The following is a 16,186-nucleotide window of genomic DNA, read 5'->3' on the forward strand; positions in this document are numbered from 1 at the left end:
CGCGTGAACTGCAGAGCTGCAATAGAAATATAGAATACTCAACCAAGGGGAATTTTTTTTTTTTTTTATGGAAATGTTTTTTTCTTGAGGATTTGAATAAGACATTGGCCCTTTACAAAACAATTAGATCAATTAAAATTCATTATAAGACATCAGTTAGGTCAGGTTCACGTCTAACTTCACATTCACTTTCACTTATCTTTTGGTCTGCTGGACCGCTGGGGCACCACACAAGATCTGTCAACCCTTTTCTCCATTTTCACTGTCATTTGTCTTTGATAGAATTTCATTCTGATGCCTGCCTTTTTACCTGCCTGGATAGGGGCTGATTTTAAGTTTTTGTTTCCACACAGTCTTTGTAACCTTGTTGTTTGTGTGTTACGGTGAAAATTATGTAATGCACAAAGGTGCATGGGTAACAGATTTTTCATGAATGCAAACAGCATACTGCAGGACCGCATACTACCTTAGATGATAAGACTGACAAGAAAAATATCCTCCTTTTTTCCCCCATGACATCTCCAGTATTGTACACTCTTTACAATAATGACATAAGTAGCATCTATGACTCAGTTAAACTCATTAAATTCGCTGATGATACTGCCATAGTCGGTCTTTTTTCAGAATACGAAACTCAGTATCGAAGCTCGATAGTAGAGTTTACAAACTGGTGCACTGACAGCTTTCTAAAACTGAATGTCACAAAAACTAAAGAACTTATAATAGATTTCAGAAAGAAAAAACAAACGATAGACGAACTGCAAATAAACACTACATCTATAGAACAAGTGAAGGCATATAAATATCTAGGCGTTATCATTGATAACAAGCTTTCGTGGGAAGACAACTTGGAACTCTGACAAAGAAAACAGCCCAGCGACTTTTTATCTATACAAACTCGATAGCTTTAAACTAAATAAGAAGATCCTAGATACTTTTTACGGCGCGTCTATACAAAATCTGCTAACATAGGGAATAACTAGTTGGCAAGGCAACGCTTCATCTAAACTGTCATAAAAAGGGCCTCAAAAATTACACTCACATTACCATATTTAAAGGAACTTTTTGAACAAAAGTGTCTAAGAAAAATCGAAACAATCTTGGAAGACAACGGCCACCCGCTCCATCAGAACTACGTCAGGTCGTCGCGAAGTGGGTGACTGCTGTCAATCAAAACAAGAACGGAGCGGAACAAAAACACGTTCGTTCCTCACTCGGTCAGACTGTATCAACGCCACTCGTTGATCAGGAAACATGAAAAGGATCAAGATGCCTGTGTGTAGTCGCTGAATGAACTCTTTATGTTGTGTCTGTTGTATTTATGTGTATGTTTCTGTTGTGTTGTCTTTATATGAGAAAAAAGTACGTGTAATCACAACAAATTTCCATAAGGATCAATAAAGCAGTCGCAGTCTTAGTCTCAGTATTAGGCTTAAAAAAAAAGATATTATGAGAAGCGCTGATAGATGTCAGCAGGTAAAAACTATTCGCAGTGTCACATTTGCAGAAACTGGAGTCTAGAAGTTAATAGTTATCGGGAATATCTTTAGTGGCAAGACGGTTGTTAAAAACATTACGCGGAATTAGTTAAGCGACAGAAAGGGGACTTAGCGTAATGTAGCGACATTGGACATTTATCTACTCCATTGTATTAAATCATCAAACTATTATTGTACTTGCGTTCAAGACCTCTTATTTGCTCCTACATTATTCTCTCTCTCTCTCTCTCTCTCTCTCTCTCTCTCTCTCTCTCTCTCTCACTATCTATCTTTCTCTTTGTGTGTGTGTGTTTAAGCTACTTATTGTGTGTTAAATACTTATTTATCCAGAAAGAATTAAACAAGCTATCAAGACAGCTCGTCAACAACACCCATCAGTAACAGTAAAGAACAAATTCGAGCCCCATTCGTGAAAGTCAAATTAGTAACAATTTATTTTTAGACTGATGTGCTGAAAGAAGTTCGCGGAACACACGTTGGAGACTCAAAGAATGTCCCTTGCAAACGACAAAAAAAACTTAAGTAGACCCTCTTTGGACAAATACTTTGTCTCTGTTAGATGTGACAAAATATGTTGGTCAAAACTGGGCTTGTGTGGTCGTGTGCCAGTGGCGTAGCTAGCGTGGGGGGAGAGAGGGGGAGAATTTGAAAATCCTTCCGGGCCTCAACTTGAGGGGGCCCAAATTACGCAAAATGCAGGGGCCACCAAAGCGGTAAAGCCCCCCCCCCCCACATCAAAATGATGGCCAATTTCTAGCTACGCCATTCTCGAGCCTCTCTCGTGTGCACTCATCCTATGGAATCAAAGACAATGCCATTATCATTATAATTTGTTTGAGTGTATGTCTGACAGATACATAATATGCATTTTTACACTAATTGTTCCGATACCTTTTTTTGATTTTGCGCGGTTCCTTTTTAAGTGTCACCGGCGAATGACTCTGTTCCAGAGGCGAGCCTGACTTCTGCACTTCCTGTTTGACTTTTGATTTAGATCTGGAAGCACTGTTCTCTAGGGGATTGCTTTTCTTCAACGAGTGTCGACGTTTGGCGCGATGCTTTTTCTTGGAATGTCCGCCCTTTGCCATCTTTTCGTCTTCTGCGTCTTTTTGTGTGTCTTCTAAGTCCTGCTCGGACTCCTTCTGGGGGCTCTTCTCGTCGGACAGGTCTTCCTCCTCACTACTCTTTTTCCTCGCCAGCTTCTGTTCCCGACGATTCTTCTTCGGCTTGTGGCTCCGCGACTCTCTCCGTGAGTTTCTCCGTGAGTTACTCCGTGAGTTACTCCGCTCCTCCCTGACGTTTTGATTGTAAGGTTCAAATTTTTTGGTCGTCCGCGAGTCTTCAGAGCTCTTGGTGACTGGCAGCAACACTTCCTCGCTGAAGGCCGACGACACAGACTTAATTTTTTTCAAGATGATGCTTTCCCCGATGGAGGATTTGCTTCTAGGGGTCTGAGGACCTGCACTTTGTTTCCGCGATGCCATACATTCAGTCTTTAGGTGATCGATCTCAATCTTTTCTGATGATTTCTGATTTATTTTGATGAGATCGTCTATTTCAAACAGGTTAGTTCTCTGTGAATAGTTTTAATAATAATAATAATAATAATAAAGTCAGATTGGATAGATAGATAGATAGATAGACAGATAGATAGATAGATAGATAGATAGATAGATAGATAGATAGATAGATAGATAGATAGATAGATAGATAGATAGATAGATTAGATAGATAGATAGATAGATAGATAGATAGATAGATAGATAGATAGATAGATAGATAGATAGATTAGATAGATAGATAGATAGATAGATAGATAGATAGATAGATAGATAGATAGATAAATTAGATACATAGATACATAGATACATAGATAGATACATAGACCGTTGATTCTTTACCAGGCTTTATATCAATACACCGGCTCGACCGTTGATTCATTACCAGACTTTATATTAATACACCGGCTCGACCGTTGATTCATTACCAGGCTTTATATTAATAATTTTTTTTTATGGCAGCAGCACACAATTCGTTTACATAATTATTTTGATAAACCAGACTCATTTTAACAAACTCCCCCCACCCCCCAAATACACTTGCAGCCCGTAAACTAGTGTATCTTTTACAATGAAATTTCACGGCTCGCTTTACCTCTCCCTCCTCCCTCCCTCCCTCCCTCCCTCCCTCTCTCTGTCCCTCTTTCTCTCTCTCTTTGTCGCTCTCTGGAACCACCATTTTGTTTTTTGTTTTTTTTATCTGACATAGACTTGATTTGACTTGATTCGGAAAGACCCACACTAATGTCAGATACCTATTAGGGATTTGAACCCTGGACCCCCTCGGTTCGAAAACCAAGCGCTTTACCACTCAGCCAACTCCCCTTCTTGAGTCAAGTAGCTTAAAACAAATCCTCCTGTACCTCTATAAATATCTTCTTGTATAGGGTATGGTCGTTAATGGAGACATGAAGCAAGTTTTTCTTCTTTATTTGTGGTGCCTCCGGTGTACAGCATACAGAAGTCTCAATGAACTATTTATTTTCAAACGCATTTACTTCTTTTTCGTTTTTTTTTAATTCGTTTTTTTTTTCCGCAAATCAAATTTCAATATTTTTTTTTTCAATGTGGCGTCTGTTATTTTCTTCATTTACTGAAAAAAAAGCACCCTATTGTCGTTTTCTAACGTGGGGTCCTGGGTTCGCGTCCCGGTGAAGACTGGGATTTTGAATTTCGGGATTCTTAGGGCGCCCCTAAGTCCAGCCAACTTTATTGGGTACCTGACTGTAGTTGGGGAAAGTAAAGGCGGTTGGTCGTTGTGCTGGCCACATGACACCCTGCTCGTTAACTTTTGACTTAACGCCATCTGTCTTATAGATCGCTAGGTCTGAAAGGAGAAGTTTGACATTTATCGATCACTTTTTCTTTCCCTTCGTACTCCGTCTTTCCTTACTCTATTGTTGCTCAGAAGACGTGAATGGAATCTTGAAAGCAAATTCAAAATGCAAAGATAAGCAGAGGAAATATTACTGTTGTTAATCCTTTGTGTGAAAATCTGCAATAAGCTGTCTGAAATAGCATTTTTTTAAATAATTACTGTATCCGATAACTATAAATTTTAAAAAAACTGATATGATCGTCTGTAGTAGTAGTTTCCATTTGTTTTCTGATTAAGTCATTGTCTTATTGGTGGCAGCTTATTATTCTAGTATCTGAGTATCATCCCTAAACGACTCCTGTATGTATGGCCAATTAAGGAAAGAAAACGCTTCAGGGACACCCTCAAAGCTTCTCTGAAAGCCTTCAGCATAAGCTCAGCCACCTGGGAGACAGAAGCACATGATAGAGCATCATGGCGTCGCGCTGTGAAAACTGGCGCTCAAATTTGCTGAGGAAAAGAGAACAGCGCTAGCAGAAGAAAAGCGCCGGAGAAGAAAAGCAAGGCCAATGACACTAGTTCCTGCTGGAATAACCTGCCCAGTGTGCAGCCGAACATTCCGGGTTCACATAGGTCTCACCAGCCACATGAAGAGGCATAAAACCCTAGTGCAAAGCCCTCATCCCCCTGGATGACAAAAGTGGTGATCATCGAACCACGATGGACGAACTATATATATATAAAGACACTTACATCATCTGTATCTTCAATTATTATACTTGGTGAATACTGGACTGGAGGCTTCAGAAATTCGTTTGGCATAGTTATTCCGTGTTCCTTGAAGCGTTCACTCTGAAAAAAGTGAGCGAACGACAAACTTATAAGCTTATAAGCTTTCTCCAAATAAAGAAGTATTTTAAAGGATTAAAATGAAAATATCACAGTATCCTAATTAATCTTCGGACTCGAAGACAAGCCTTATTATTATTAATATTATTAGTAGTATTTTCTGTCTCAAATGTATATGCATATATATATATATATATATATATATATATATATATATATATATATATATATATATATATATATATATATATATATATATGTATACAGACAGGCAGACAGACAGAGAGATATGCAGGGCCGCCTTAAGCCTTAACAATTGCGGCGCTCTATGCGACACGGAGCCTTGCGTGTAGCGAAGTCCTACAGTATCATCAAAATTTTGTTTCCTACATAGATCACGCTCAATAGCAAGAATTGCCTAATTCTTCAATCTACCTTCGTGAATTTTTAACCTCAAATTATTCTTGATTATTTTGAGATGAGAAGCTTCTTTCAACAGATGCCAATGTTACGGGCATTGTAGGCTATAGTGCTGTTTTTTTTATCGCGCATATGATTGGCGTTTTACATATTGAATGAGACCCTAAAATGACTATTCTATATTTCAGGAGATTTTATGAGTTTTCATGAAATTTTAATAATTTCAGTGCTTTTTCGTATATTTTGCAATTTCAAGAGATTCCCAAGAACTACTGAAAATCATGAGGCTGAGAGCACCCTGTATAAGTTAAAATGGTTTAATTTAATAATTTACACCTAGAATTAGCGCGGGGTTTAAGAAGGTGCAGGGCCCACTGCAGTCTCATAGGTTTCAGTGGCCTGTATATATATCATCATCATCATCATCAAACTCCATTAGAGTGAGGGCTTGAGAGGCTCAAATCCTCTCTTGCTAAAGCCCTAGACAGAAACCCTGCTGTCTTGCGTAATGCATGAATGTCGCCATACAGGTCGAGAATTTGTTGTTTCCAAGACCTGTCGAGACGGAGATCAGCAAGTCTGGGGCAGTCAAACAGAATATGAGGCACGGTTTCCTCTTCTTCCCCGAAGCGAGGGCACCGCGAATCGAAATTTGGCCATAGCCGCGAGAAATATGAGCCAACAGGACAGTGGCCTGTCCTGCACTGTGCTATAATAGCTTGCTCAGGCCTGGACAGCCTCCACCACGGGGAAGTGCGGTCAGGGCGCCTCATGCGCTCCCAGACTTCACGGGCTTTTTGGGACTTGTCCCAGCACTCAAACCACTTTTCCATTTCTGTTTTTTTGTATTGCAGCCAGGGCTTGATGAAAGCTTACAGCCTGATCAGTGGGTGGAATTTGCCTGGTGAGCCAAAGAGTCTGCGATTGTGTTGCCAGTCACATGTGACTCGGTACCCACTGCATTATTACAGGGGTGCAATAGCGTTGTTTGATGTTATGTGAAGCCATGATGACAGTGTTGATATTGGGGGGCCATGGTCCGGGGCTTTGCAAAGCATGTAGTACAGATTTTGAGTCAGTGACCACAACAATCTGTGTTGCCCTCAAATGTCCCTCGCCGAGTTGAGAGTCAATGACTTTTAAGGCTTCACAGACTGCCATGGTCTCCGCATCAAAACTGCAAACACTACCACATGGTCCAAAGATTTTGACTGTGTGAAAGCCAAGAAAGTCGATGTAGGCTCCATAGCCTGCTCTTCCAGAATCTATTGATGCCGATCCATCAGTGTATGCTAAAATAGCACTGGGCTTGAAGGTATTAATGGTCTCCAGAGCTAGGATTTGAAGGTCGTTAGATGAACGGCTTTGCTTAGTGGCATTAGGGTCTACTAATTTCAAGCGTATGTCTGGGGTTGTTGGGCGACACCAAGGGGGAAGGGGGTGAAAGCGTTGAATGTTTTGTCGGTTGGTGGAGAGGCCAGCTTCATCAGATAGTCTAGTGGCATGATGCATAAAAGACTGCATCTGGATACGTCTTCTGCATCTCCAACCATCCACTAGTTTTCTAGCTGGGAGGTATTCATATATATAAATATATATCTTGTTATAAACCTGGTGAAGGCACAGATGGTAGTGGTGGTATGTGTGTAGTCAGCCGACGCAAATCGCCCCAGGCCAGCGCTAGATGAACGGTCAACCGTGACGAGTTACGACGGTCAGCCGAGAGTCAACATGACGGTTCGGGAGGGATCGGCGTCGTGAACAGAGCTCAGGAGCGTCACGAGGGATGTAGTCATCTGACCACCCAGAATGGTCGAGCGACGTTCTGTCCGGTTCTAGAAGGCCATTAGGGACAGTGTCGCAGTCAAGACGGTTCAGAACACGGTTCAATACAGCCCGGTCGACTACAGTTCAGTGAGGTTCAACGGTGTGGTGATGTACGGAGCATTACGACGAGTTTGATGATGATGATGATCGCAGACCAAGATCAAGAAGTCGTTCCTCTTGACTATACTTGACAGTACTCCATTTGAGGGAGGGCTTGAGAGGCTCAAATCCTCTCTTGCAAAAGCCCTGGACAGAAACCCTGCTGTCTTGTTTTTATTGTTCTATATATTATGCAATCGTCTGCAAATAATCTGACTTTTGTTCCTGAAGTAATGCAATTTGGTAAATCATTTATGTAAATTAAAAATAGTAGTGGACCCAATACTGTTCCTTGTGGTACACCTGAGTTTACTGTTATCTGTGTTGATTTAGAGCCATTTATTATTACAGTTTGTTCTCTCCCTATCAGAAAATCTTTAATCCACTGATGCAGTGAACCATTAATGCCGAAATATTTTAATTTTTTAAGCAAACTATTACCTCTTCTTACCCGCATCGGGTGCACCATGAATCGAAATTTGGCCATAGCCGTGAGAAATATGACGTAACAGGACAATGGCCTGTCATGCACTGTGCTATAATAGCTGGTCTGCGATCGAGTCCGACACAACGAGCCTAGTGGGTGAAGTCAGCCCTGAACTGTTGAACCCAGTGCAAGCCCGGAACGAGACGGAGAGGCCAGTGCAAGAGTTGATACGTCGGTACGGTGTTATCGGAGACATATTTGTACAGCCTGTGTTACTTGTTGCCAATTGTACAGTATTGGCTATTATTTATTGACATTAAATTATTACGTTACTTTGGAGCTCGGAGTTGTCAACTTCTTTAAGTTCGTGGTGTCGTGTGGTGCAGTTTGAAGAGAGCCTGGATAGTGAGATTCGTAACAACATATATATATATATGTGTAAAACAAAAATAGGTGCCGGTACTCAGTGATGGATTGCCTAACTTAACTACTAATAAATTAATAGTAAACGTTAAAATACTAGAGAAGTAATAATTTTTTTCCCACATTGAAAAGGTGCCGGTACGCCGTACCGGTGCGTACCGTTACAAAAAAAAAAGCAATGTATTTATAATATATATCTTGTACTCACCCATTCATCAATGAAATCTGGCAACTTTTTGGACTTTTTCTTGATAGCAGCGATGAGATAAGTTGTCTTGTTGTTGAGCCTCTGCACCTCCGCTACACAAGAGTCAAATGAATAAAATTGTAACACATCAGCCTGGCAATCAAATCATCCAACAGAAACTACCTGATATAAACTTTTCGCATGTAAATTATGAGTGAGTCTTGTGTGAATGTATATTTTGGTTTTGTATAGTTATAGTGTTTTGTTTGATGTAATGAACCACTTGTAAGACACATTTCGTTATGGATAATAACAAACTCAAAATCGGCCCCCGAAGTGATCCACCCAGGCAGGTAAAAAGGCAGGCTTCAATATTTTCAGAAAGAATATCAGAATGAAATTCTATCAAAGGCAAATGACAGAGAAGAATGGAGAAAGAAGGTTGACAGATCGTGTGTGGTGCCCCAACAGTCCATCAGACCAAGGGATAGGTGAAAGTGAATGTGAAGTTAGATGTGAACCTGGCCTAACTAATGTCTTATAATGAATATATAATTGTAAAGTGACAATCTCTTATTCCTCAAGGAAAAAAACATTTCGTAAAAAAAAACAACCTTTAGTTCAGTGTTCTATCGCCGCAGAGTAATGCTCAGATTCACGTGATAATATGAAAACCTACTTATTAATTGTTGCTTTTAATTATGTCAAACTTATATGCATACTTAATAGATTTTTTCCCTTTAAAAATAATTAACATTTTTTGTGTGTTAATGTAGTAGTTAGTATAACAGAACTTACTAAAATTAGCAATACAAATGTAAACACAAATTTTTTGTCAAAAAAAATCTACAACCGTTTGCAAAAATGTGTTAAAAATATGGTAAACAGCTGCCTCCTCTACTAAAGAGCCTCCCGTGTTGGTTACTATTAATAGTGAATAGTTGTAAAAGTGGTGTATTTTTATGAAGAATCTGCTTGCATAGGTAATCTTTAAAATTAGATGGTTCACTTTCGGAAAAGAAAAAAAAGTGGCCGTTGCATCAGAACTTTGAATGGTCTAAAATATTATGATGTCGGATTTTCACTATCTTTTCTAGTTTACGAGATCTAAACGGAACGGACGGACAGACACTCAACACAAAACTAATAGCGTTTTTTCCCCTTTCGGGGGGCCACTAAAAATATTATTATGATTATTATTATCAGTGTGACTTGACAGTGATTATTAGCGTGGTATTAACGTGATACATCAGTGTTACAAATCAGTTTGATATACCAGCTGAATATATCACCTCATGTCAAAGTCCAATGTCAAAATAATTGTCATGACGTATATATGTATTAAAACTCAAGCCCGTTGTTAGATAGCTAAATCAAACATCAGCGGAAAGCTTTTTTTTTCAAAGCTTATATCAATTCACTCTGTCTGTCTATCTGTCTGTCTGTCTGTCTGGTAAAAAGTGTGTACATGTTATTTTTACCACACCTATTCTCGGATCAAGTTGAAACTTCGCATAATTATTTATTGGCTTAGACAAGACATGCATCAATTTAAAAAATAATTAATCAGTCAATTAATTACTGAATATTATTTATTACTTTGTCTACTACCAGCAAATGAAACTAATCCTCTAGTATTCACAGATATGGCTAAATTTGTTGGGTTTAGTCCCCTTAAATAAATGTTAACGCTATTTCCCCCTCACGCATTCTCGGATCAAGTCGATACTTTAAACATTTATTTAATGCACCTAAAAAACATGAATCAATAAAAATTAATCAATTAATTATTGGTATTTAATTATTTTGCTTGATATCGAATAAGGAAAATAATTTATACATTATTGATAGATATTGTTTTAAGGGCGTAGTTCTTCCCCTTCAGATTATTTTTTTTTTATTTTTTTTTTTATGTTTTGCTTGTTTTAATTCGTAATTGTAATTTATTTACTGGTTGTTAGTGAAGAAACTTTTTTTTAGTACTTCTACTTCTGATGTTATCCAATCAAACGCTGGCTTACATTCGCATGTACAGAAACTGTAACGAACCTTCCATTTGCTCCTTAAACTTCTCCATTCGTTTCTCTGACTTCTGGATGTTCAGGTCCAAAGTTTTTTGATGTACGGCTGTTAACATCAGAGGTCTCAGCGACTCAAAGTCAAGTTTTGAAGTTGTCTGGTGGATAAATCATTTGTTGTTTCCAAAAAATTGTAATATATTATCTTTTTATCTTATATAATACAGACGTTACTTCAAAAAAAGAAGATGATTACGTCCTACACGTCATGCATTTAGTCATGCATATTAACCAATGACTTAAATTCTGCCAAGTTATTGGTTTTCCTGGCTAGCTCAGGCAGCCCATTCCATGCTCTAATAGCACTAGGGAAGAAGGAGCATTTGTACAAATTTGTCCTAGCATATGACATGAATACAAGCCGTTACAGTGTTCCAGGGATGGCTAACGTATGACGCATGCGCCAAAAGTGGCGCCTTGCTCGATTACCAGCGGCGCACAATACCCCCGAGAATAAAATTAAGAATAGGCATGTCAGCTAGAAAAAAAAAGCCGATTTCTAGTATATTGTAGATCAAGAATATATATCACTAGCTATTACAACGCCCAAATCGACCAACATTGGTATAGTACTTAATCAACCCAGAAGCCAATTACTCTAAGGTTTTTGTTAATGTTAGTGTTGGATTAGTCCGTGTCCATTACTGTTCATGCATGCTCTTTCTTTTTATTAGTCTTCAATGAATAGACTAACATTCGTAGTGTTGCAAAGTTAAGCATTTGTATAAGAAGACTTGATGATAATTTCAACAAATTTGAAATAAAACAATTAAGAGTCGGACACATTTTTTGAAATCGACACCGTGTCTAGAAAATCAGCCATTAACTCTTTCTCTCCTAACTGACAATACCAACGTTGATTCCACCAGAACGTGGTAAATAATTACGGAAAGAAAGAGTTAAATTGAAATATCTGTTCTATTGGATAACTTCAATGGCTGGTTGCTGGAACGCTAACCTTTCTCGAAAGTTTTTTTATGGAAGGTGAAAAAGAGCAAGACGTCTGTGTCTAGCACTGAAGAAACTTCTCGGTATGTTGTGTCTGTTCCAATCTGTGGTAACATCAGAGGACTATCTGACGTCACACTGTTCATACAGAGATGGAGAGAGGTTAGCAACCACTACGTCAATATTGAACTCTTCAATTTGAAGTTACTCTTGTGTATTGTTGACCTATTTCTTAGTAAAGCAATGAAAGGTGTACATGTAATCACAGACAGCTGGCAATAGTCTTTGAGGTAATCCTCTAGTGTCTGTAGTTTCACAAGAGCTTTAGAGCTTTATTGGCATTCGTTCTATCTTGAGCTCAACAGCAGAAAGAGGATCGCTCCAGCGAGTTGTTTAAGACACTTTATTGAGACTCCTGTTTGATTAATTAAAATATTTCATCGAATGAAGCGGTGAAGAAACAAAACATTTTTTTTCCAGACTACCAAAAAATGTTTTGCAACAAGCATTGCATGTTGAAGTATTTGACTACACAGCTTAAGTGAGAGGTGTGTACATCCATTAAAAAATTATTTTCTGTTCTTACTACTGCCTGCACTCCTTCATGAATTCTAGACATTGTAAGCTGCATCATAATATCCATGAGCTCAAAACATCAATAAGTTAAGTAGGCTATATAAGATATCAGAGAAGTTGATCATCCGCTTTGGTCTATGTTAAAGAAAAAAAAAGCTTAAAACATTTCTCACTTGAACGTCAGTGTTGCTTATGTCACTATGTCGTATACCATCAGAGTTACATTTGCTATGATACAAGATACCAGAGTCCCTTGCAGCATTTAGGTCTCTGATAAGTATATCTTTTACGTGGTTGGCTAAAACATTTAATAACTCTTGAGTTTCGGTACAAGGCTGGAAACTTACTTTTTTTTCATAACATTTCCACAATTTTAAGAAAATGTCTTTTGTTCAAAAAAGACTCATCTTCAATTTGAAAAAGTTTCAAAGACTGATGTTCTTCGGTATTCTTGCCATTTAAAATTTTTTTGGACATGTCCACACTTTATTAAAACAACAAAATAAATACAACGTCTCGATGTTGATTTTTCAGGCACAATTTTATGCAGCCATTCTTATACTTTTGAATCTTGCTTATGTAACTTAAACATTTTGTTAAAAAAGCTCATATTTCCCATTTGAATGTCACTTACTGTTGAGTGTCACCCGGTGCGGTCCGCACTCACCTAGTGACACCATTGTCTCAAGATCGGATTGCATGGAGGCAGACTGAGCGTGCTGGTTCGAACCTCGGCGAGAGTAACAAGAAAAAAAGCGGCCTTAGGCAAGAGAATGAGAAAAGAGCTGCCATATTCTAGAGCCCTAAAATCGATGCATTCACGTGCACAAACTGTGGCACACTTTACGGCTCAAGAGTCGGCTTGATTAGTTATACCAGATTCTGCCACGTCTCATGATGAAACTAAAGCCAGAGATTCATGTGCCATATATATTCGATTAATGAAATACTTGTCCTAGGTTCATCTTGAAGAAAGAAATACTAATCGAGCAGCAAGAAGTCATGGATGGGGCTGGTACTAAATCTTACTAGGGTTAAAAAAAAAGTCTAACGGAATAACATCAGAACTAGAATACAATTCCATTATTAGGTTTTCTGATTTCAGAACTTGAGAGGACTGGAACTTACCAGAGTTTTGTCTTGAACAGCTTCACTTTGCCGGCTTTGCAACTCCTCGATGAGTTGATAAGCTGAAACTTTTTTCCGTACACTTCTCGCTTTCATCTGCAGATTCATGAACAGAATGCAATGATCAGATAAAGAAACACAAGAGATTTGTTTTTAAAAGAATACTTTTTTCAAAACTAGGCACAGCTAAGGGAAGGGATTTTCGTAAAGTTTTTTTTAACACTATTGTACCATACAATGACTTGCATGTTGTACCATACAATGACTTGAGTGTTGTACCATACAATGACTTGCATGTTGTACCATACAATGACTTGCATGTTGTACCATACAATGACTTGAGTGTTGTACAATACAATGACTTGCATGTTGTACCATACATTGACTTGAGTGTTGTACCATACAATGACTTGAGTGTTGTACCATACAATGACTTGAGTGTTGTACCATACAATGACTTGAGTGTTGTACCATACAATGACTTGCATGTTGTACCATACAATGACTTGAGTGTTGTACCATACAATGACTTGAGTGTTGTACCATACAATGACTTGAGTGTTGTACAATACAGTGACTTGAGTGTTGTACCATACAATGACTTGCATGTTGTACCATACAATGACTTGAGTGTTGTACAATACAATGACTTGCATGTTGTACCATACAATGACTTGAGTGTTGTACCATACAATGACTTGAGTGTTGTACCATACAATGACTTGAGTGTTGTACCATACAATGACTTGAGTGTTGTACCATACAATGACTTGAGTGTTGTACCATACAATGACTTGAGTGTTGTACCATACAATGACAGTGTTGTACCATACAATGACAGTGTTGTACCATACAATGACTTGAGTGTTGTACCATACAATGGCTTGAGTGTTGTAGCAGCTTTCTGAAATCTATCAGATAAAAAAATTGTGTAGTGGATCTTTTCGGAGACATTCGGCTGTTGTTGTTATTTTAAGTCATCCATCGTGGATAAATTCATAGTGTGTGTAGAAGTGAAATGTCCTGATATATATTACAGTTCTTATATAATGGCCACAGTTTCGTTGCGAATGAATAACAGATGTTTGTCTTTAAAATGTAGAACAAAAAGTACTTCCAGATCCACTTAAGAAACACATTTAGAAAATCATCTCTATGTTTTGTTAATGGTTGAACATGTTTGACTAACTTGTTTAATTAAAATTTTGATAAAAAGTGATGTACTCCTCACAGACAGCGTTTTATCTGGCAGATAATGTAAAGGTCATCTCTTTCTATGGTTCACTGTTAACAAGAGTGTCATTTGGCCGGCATATAATGTAAAGGTCATCTCTTTCTATGGTTCACTGTTAACAAGAGTGTCATTTTGCCGGCAGAGAATGTAAAGGTCATCTCTTTCTATGGTTCACTGTTAACAAGAGTGTCATTTGGCCGGCAGATAATGTAAAGGTCATCTCTTTCTATGGTTCACGGTTAACAAGAGTGTCATTTGGCCGGCAGAGAATGTAAAGGTCATCTCTTTCTATGGCTCATGGTTAACAAGAGTGTCATTTGGCCAGCAGATGATGTAAATGTCATCTCTTTCTATGGCTCATGGTTAACAAGAGTGTCATTTGGCCGGCAGATAATGTAAAGTCATCTGTTTCTATGGTTCACGGTTAACAAGAGTGTCATTTGCCCAGCAGATAATGTAAAGGTAATCTGTTTCTATGGTTCACGGTTAATGAGGGTGTCATTTGGCCAGTAGATGATGTAAAGATCTCTTTCTATGGTTCACGGTTAACAAAGGTGTCATTTGGCCAGCACAACTACCAACCGCCTTTACTTTTCCCCAACTAATGTCAGGTACACATTAGAGTTAGGTAGACTCGGGGAAGTCCTAAGACCTTACACCAAAATTTAATTTAGACTACTTATGAAACGTTAATAATGGGACAACAACTTTGACCGAAACTTGGAAATTAAAATTCGCAATATTACCCCAATGGTTCATCTGGTACTGAAAACTTGAATCGGGTCGGATTAACCTTTCTGAGGGCTGGATTTGGCCCATGGGCTGTAGTTTACCCATCACTGGTCTATGATGTAATAATCTACATTCCTAATGAAATGTCCACAACTATTACATCTAAACAAAACACAAGAAATAAAGACAATGACTTGGAAACGACTGATTTTCAAGATAAATGTAGTTTTAATTTCAAAGCCCTACCTCAAATTTAGCTTTCTGATAATTCACTGCAAATATAAAAAAATTAATTTAAATACAAGAGAATGACTTTCTAAAAATAGATATTGAAGCATAAAAATTGTAAAGCTTAAGTCTACAGATACAGAAACTGCTCTATTTTACATCATAGTTATTACTGGCACTGACTGGCAGTCTGATATGACTGATTGTAAACTAGAAGAGTACTGTATATGGGGACTGATTAAAGACAAATTAAAAGTTTCGAGGTAGAGCATATGTAGGAATGGAAGGCCATTGGGATTAGCTTGATCAATTTAGCTGCGCTATTCAGAAGTCTAACTTCGGAAACGCTGGTGAGTCAGAATTTTTTTTTAAATTTCGATGGTTTTATGACGTGGGTGTTATTAAGTGGATAGTTTCTGATTGCCATGCTTCAATTGGATAAAACTTAAGAGAGTGTGTGTGTGAATGACCAGGTCCTGAGATGAACTCCGATTGGTAACAGGGCAAGAGGACTAGTCCTTCCGTTGTACCCTGACGAAAAACTATGCTGATCGGCTTAGTGCCTCATATCTCCTATACAGGTCAAGTGCCTCATAGATCCCACACAGACAATGCATTTCAGCCTCACCGTGGAGCTGGGGTGGAAACGATCGT

At 38.4% G+C, this 16,186-nt stretch overlaps 1 protein-coding gene across 3 annotated transcripts in view; it reads right to left on the minus strand.

Moving 5' to 3' along the window:
• LOC106051527 (uncharacterized) overlaps positions 1 to 16,186 on the minus strand; it is a 73,423-nt gene that overhangs the window by 16,364 nt on the left and 40,873 nt on the right. For all 3 annotated transcript variants that reach the window (XM_056006584.1, XM_056006583.1, XM_056006585.1), the window contains 6 exons: positions 15,551 to 15,576; positions 13,339 to 13,434; positions 10,658 to 10,784; positions 8,630 to 8,721; positions 5,130 to 5,228; positions 2,391 to 3,073 (listed from right to left, as the gene is read on the minus strand). In XM_056006584.1, coding sequence (XP_055862559.1) covers positions 2,391 to 3,073; positions 5,130 to 5,228; positions 8,630 to 8,721; positions 10,658 to 10,784; positions 13,339 to 13,434; positions 15,551 to 15,576 — 1,123 coding nt within the window. The remainder of the gene's footprint in view (positions 1 to 2,390; positions 3,074 to 5,129; positions 5,229 to 8,629; positions 8,722 to 10,657; positions 10,785 to 13,338; positions 13,435 to 15,550; positions 15,577 to 16,186) is intronic.

Source organism: Biomphalaria glabrata, chromosome 12 (genome assembly GCF_947242115.1).
Source record: "Biomphalaria glabrata chromosome 12, xgBioGlab47.1, whole genome shotgun sequence".
NCBI classification, from domain to species: Eukaryota; Metazoa; Mollusca; class Gastropoda; family Planorbidae; genus Biomphalaria; species Biomphalaria glabrata.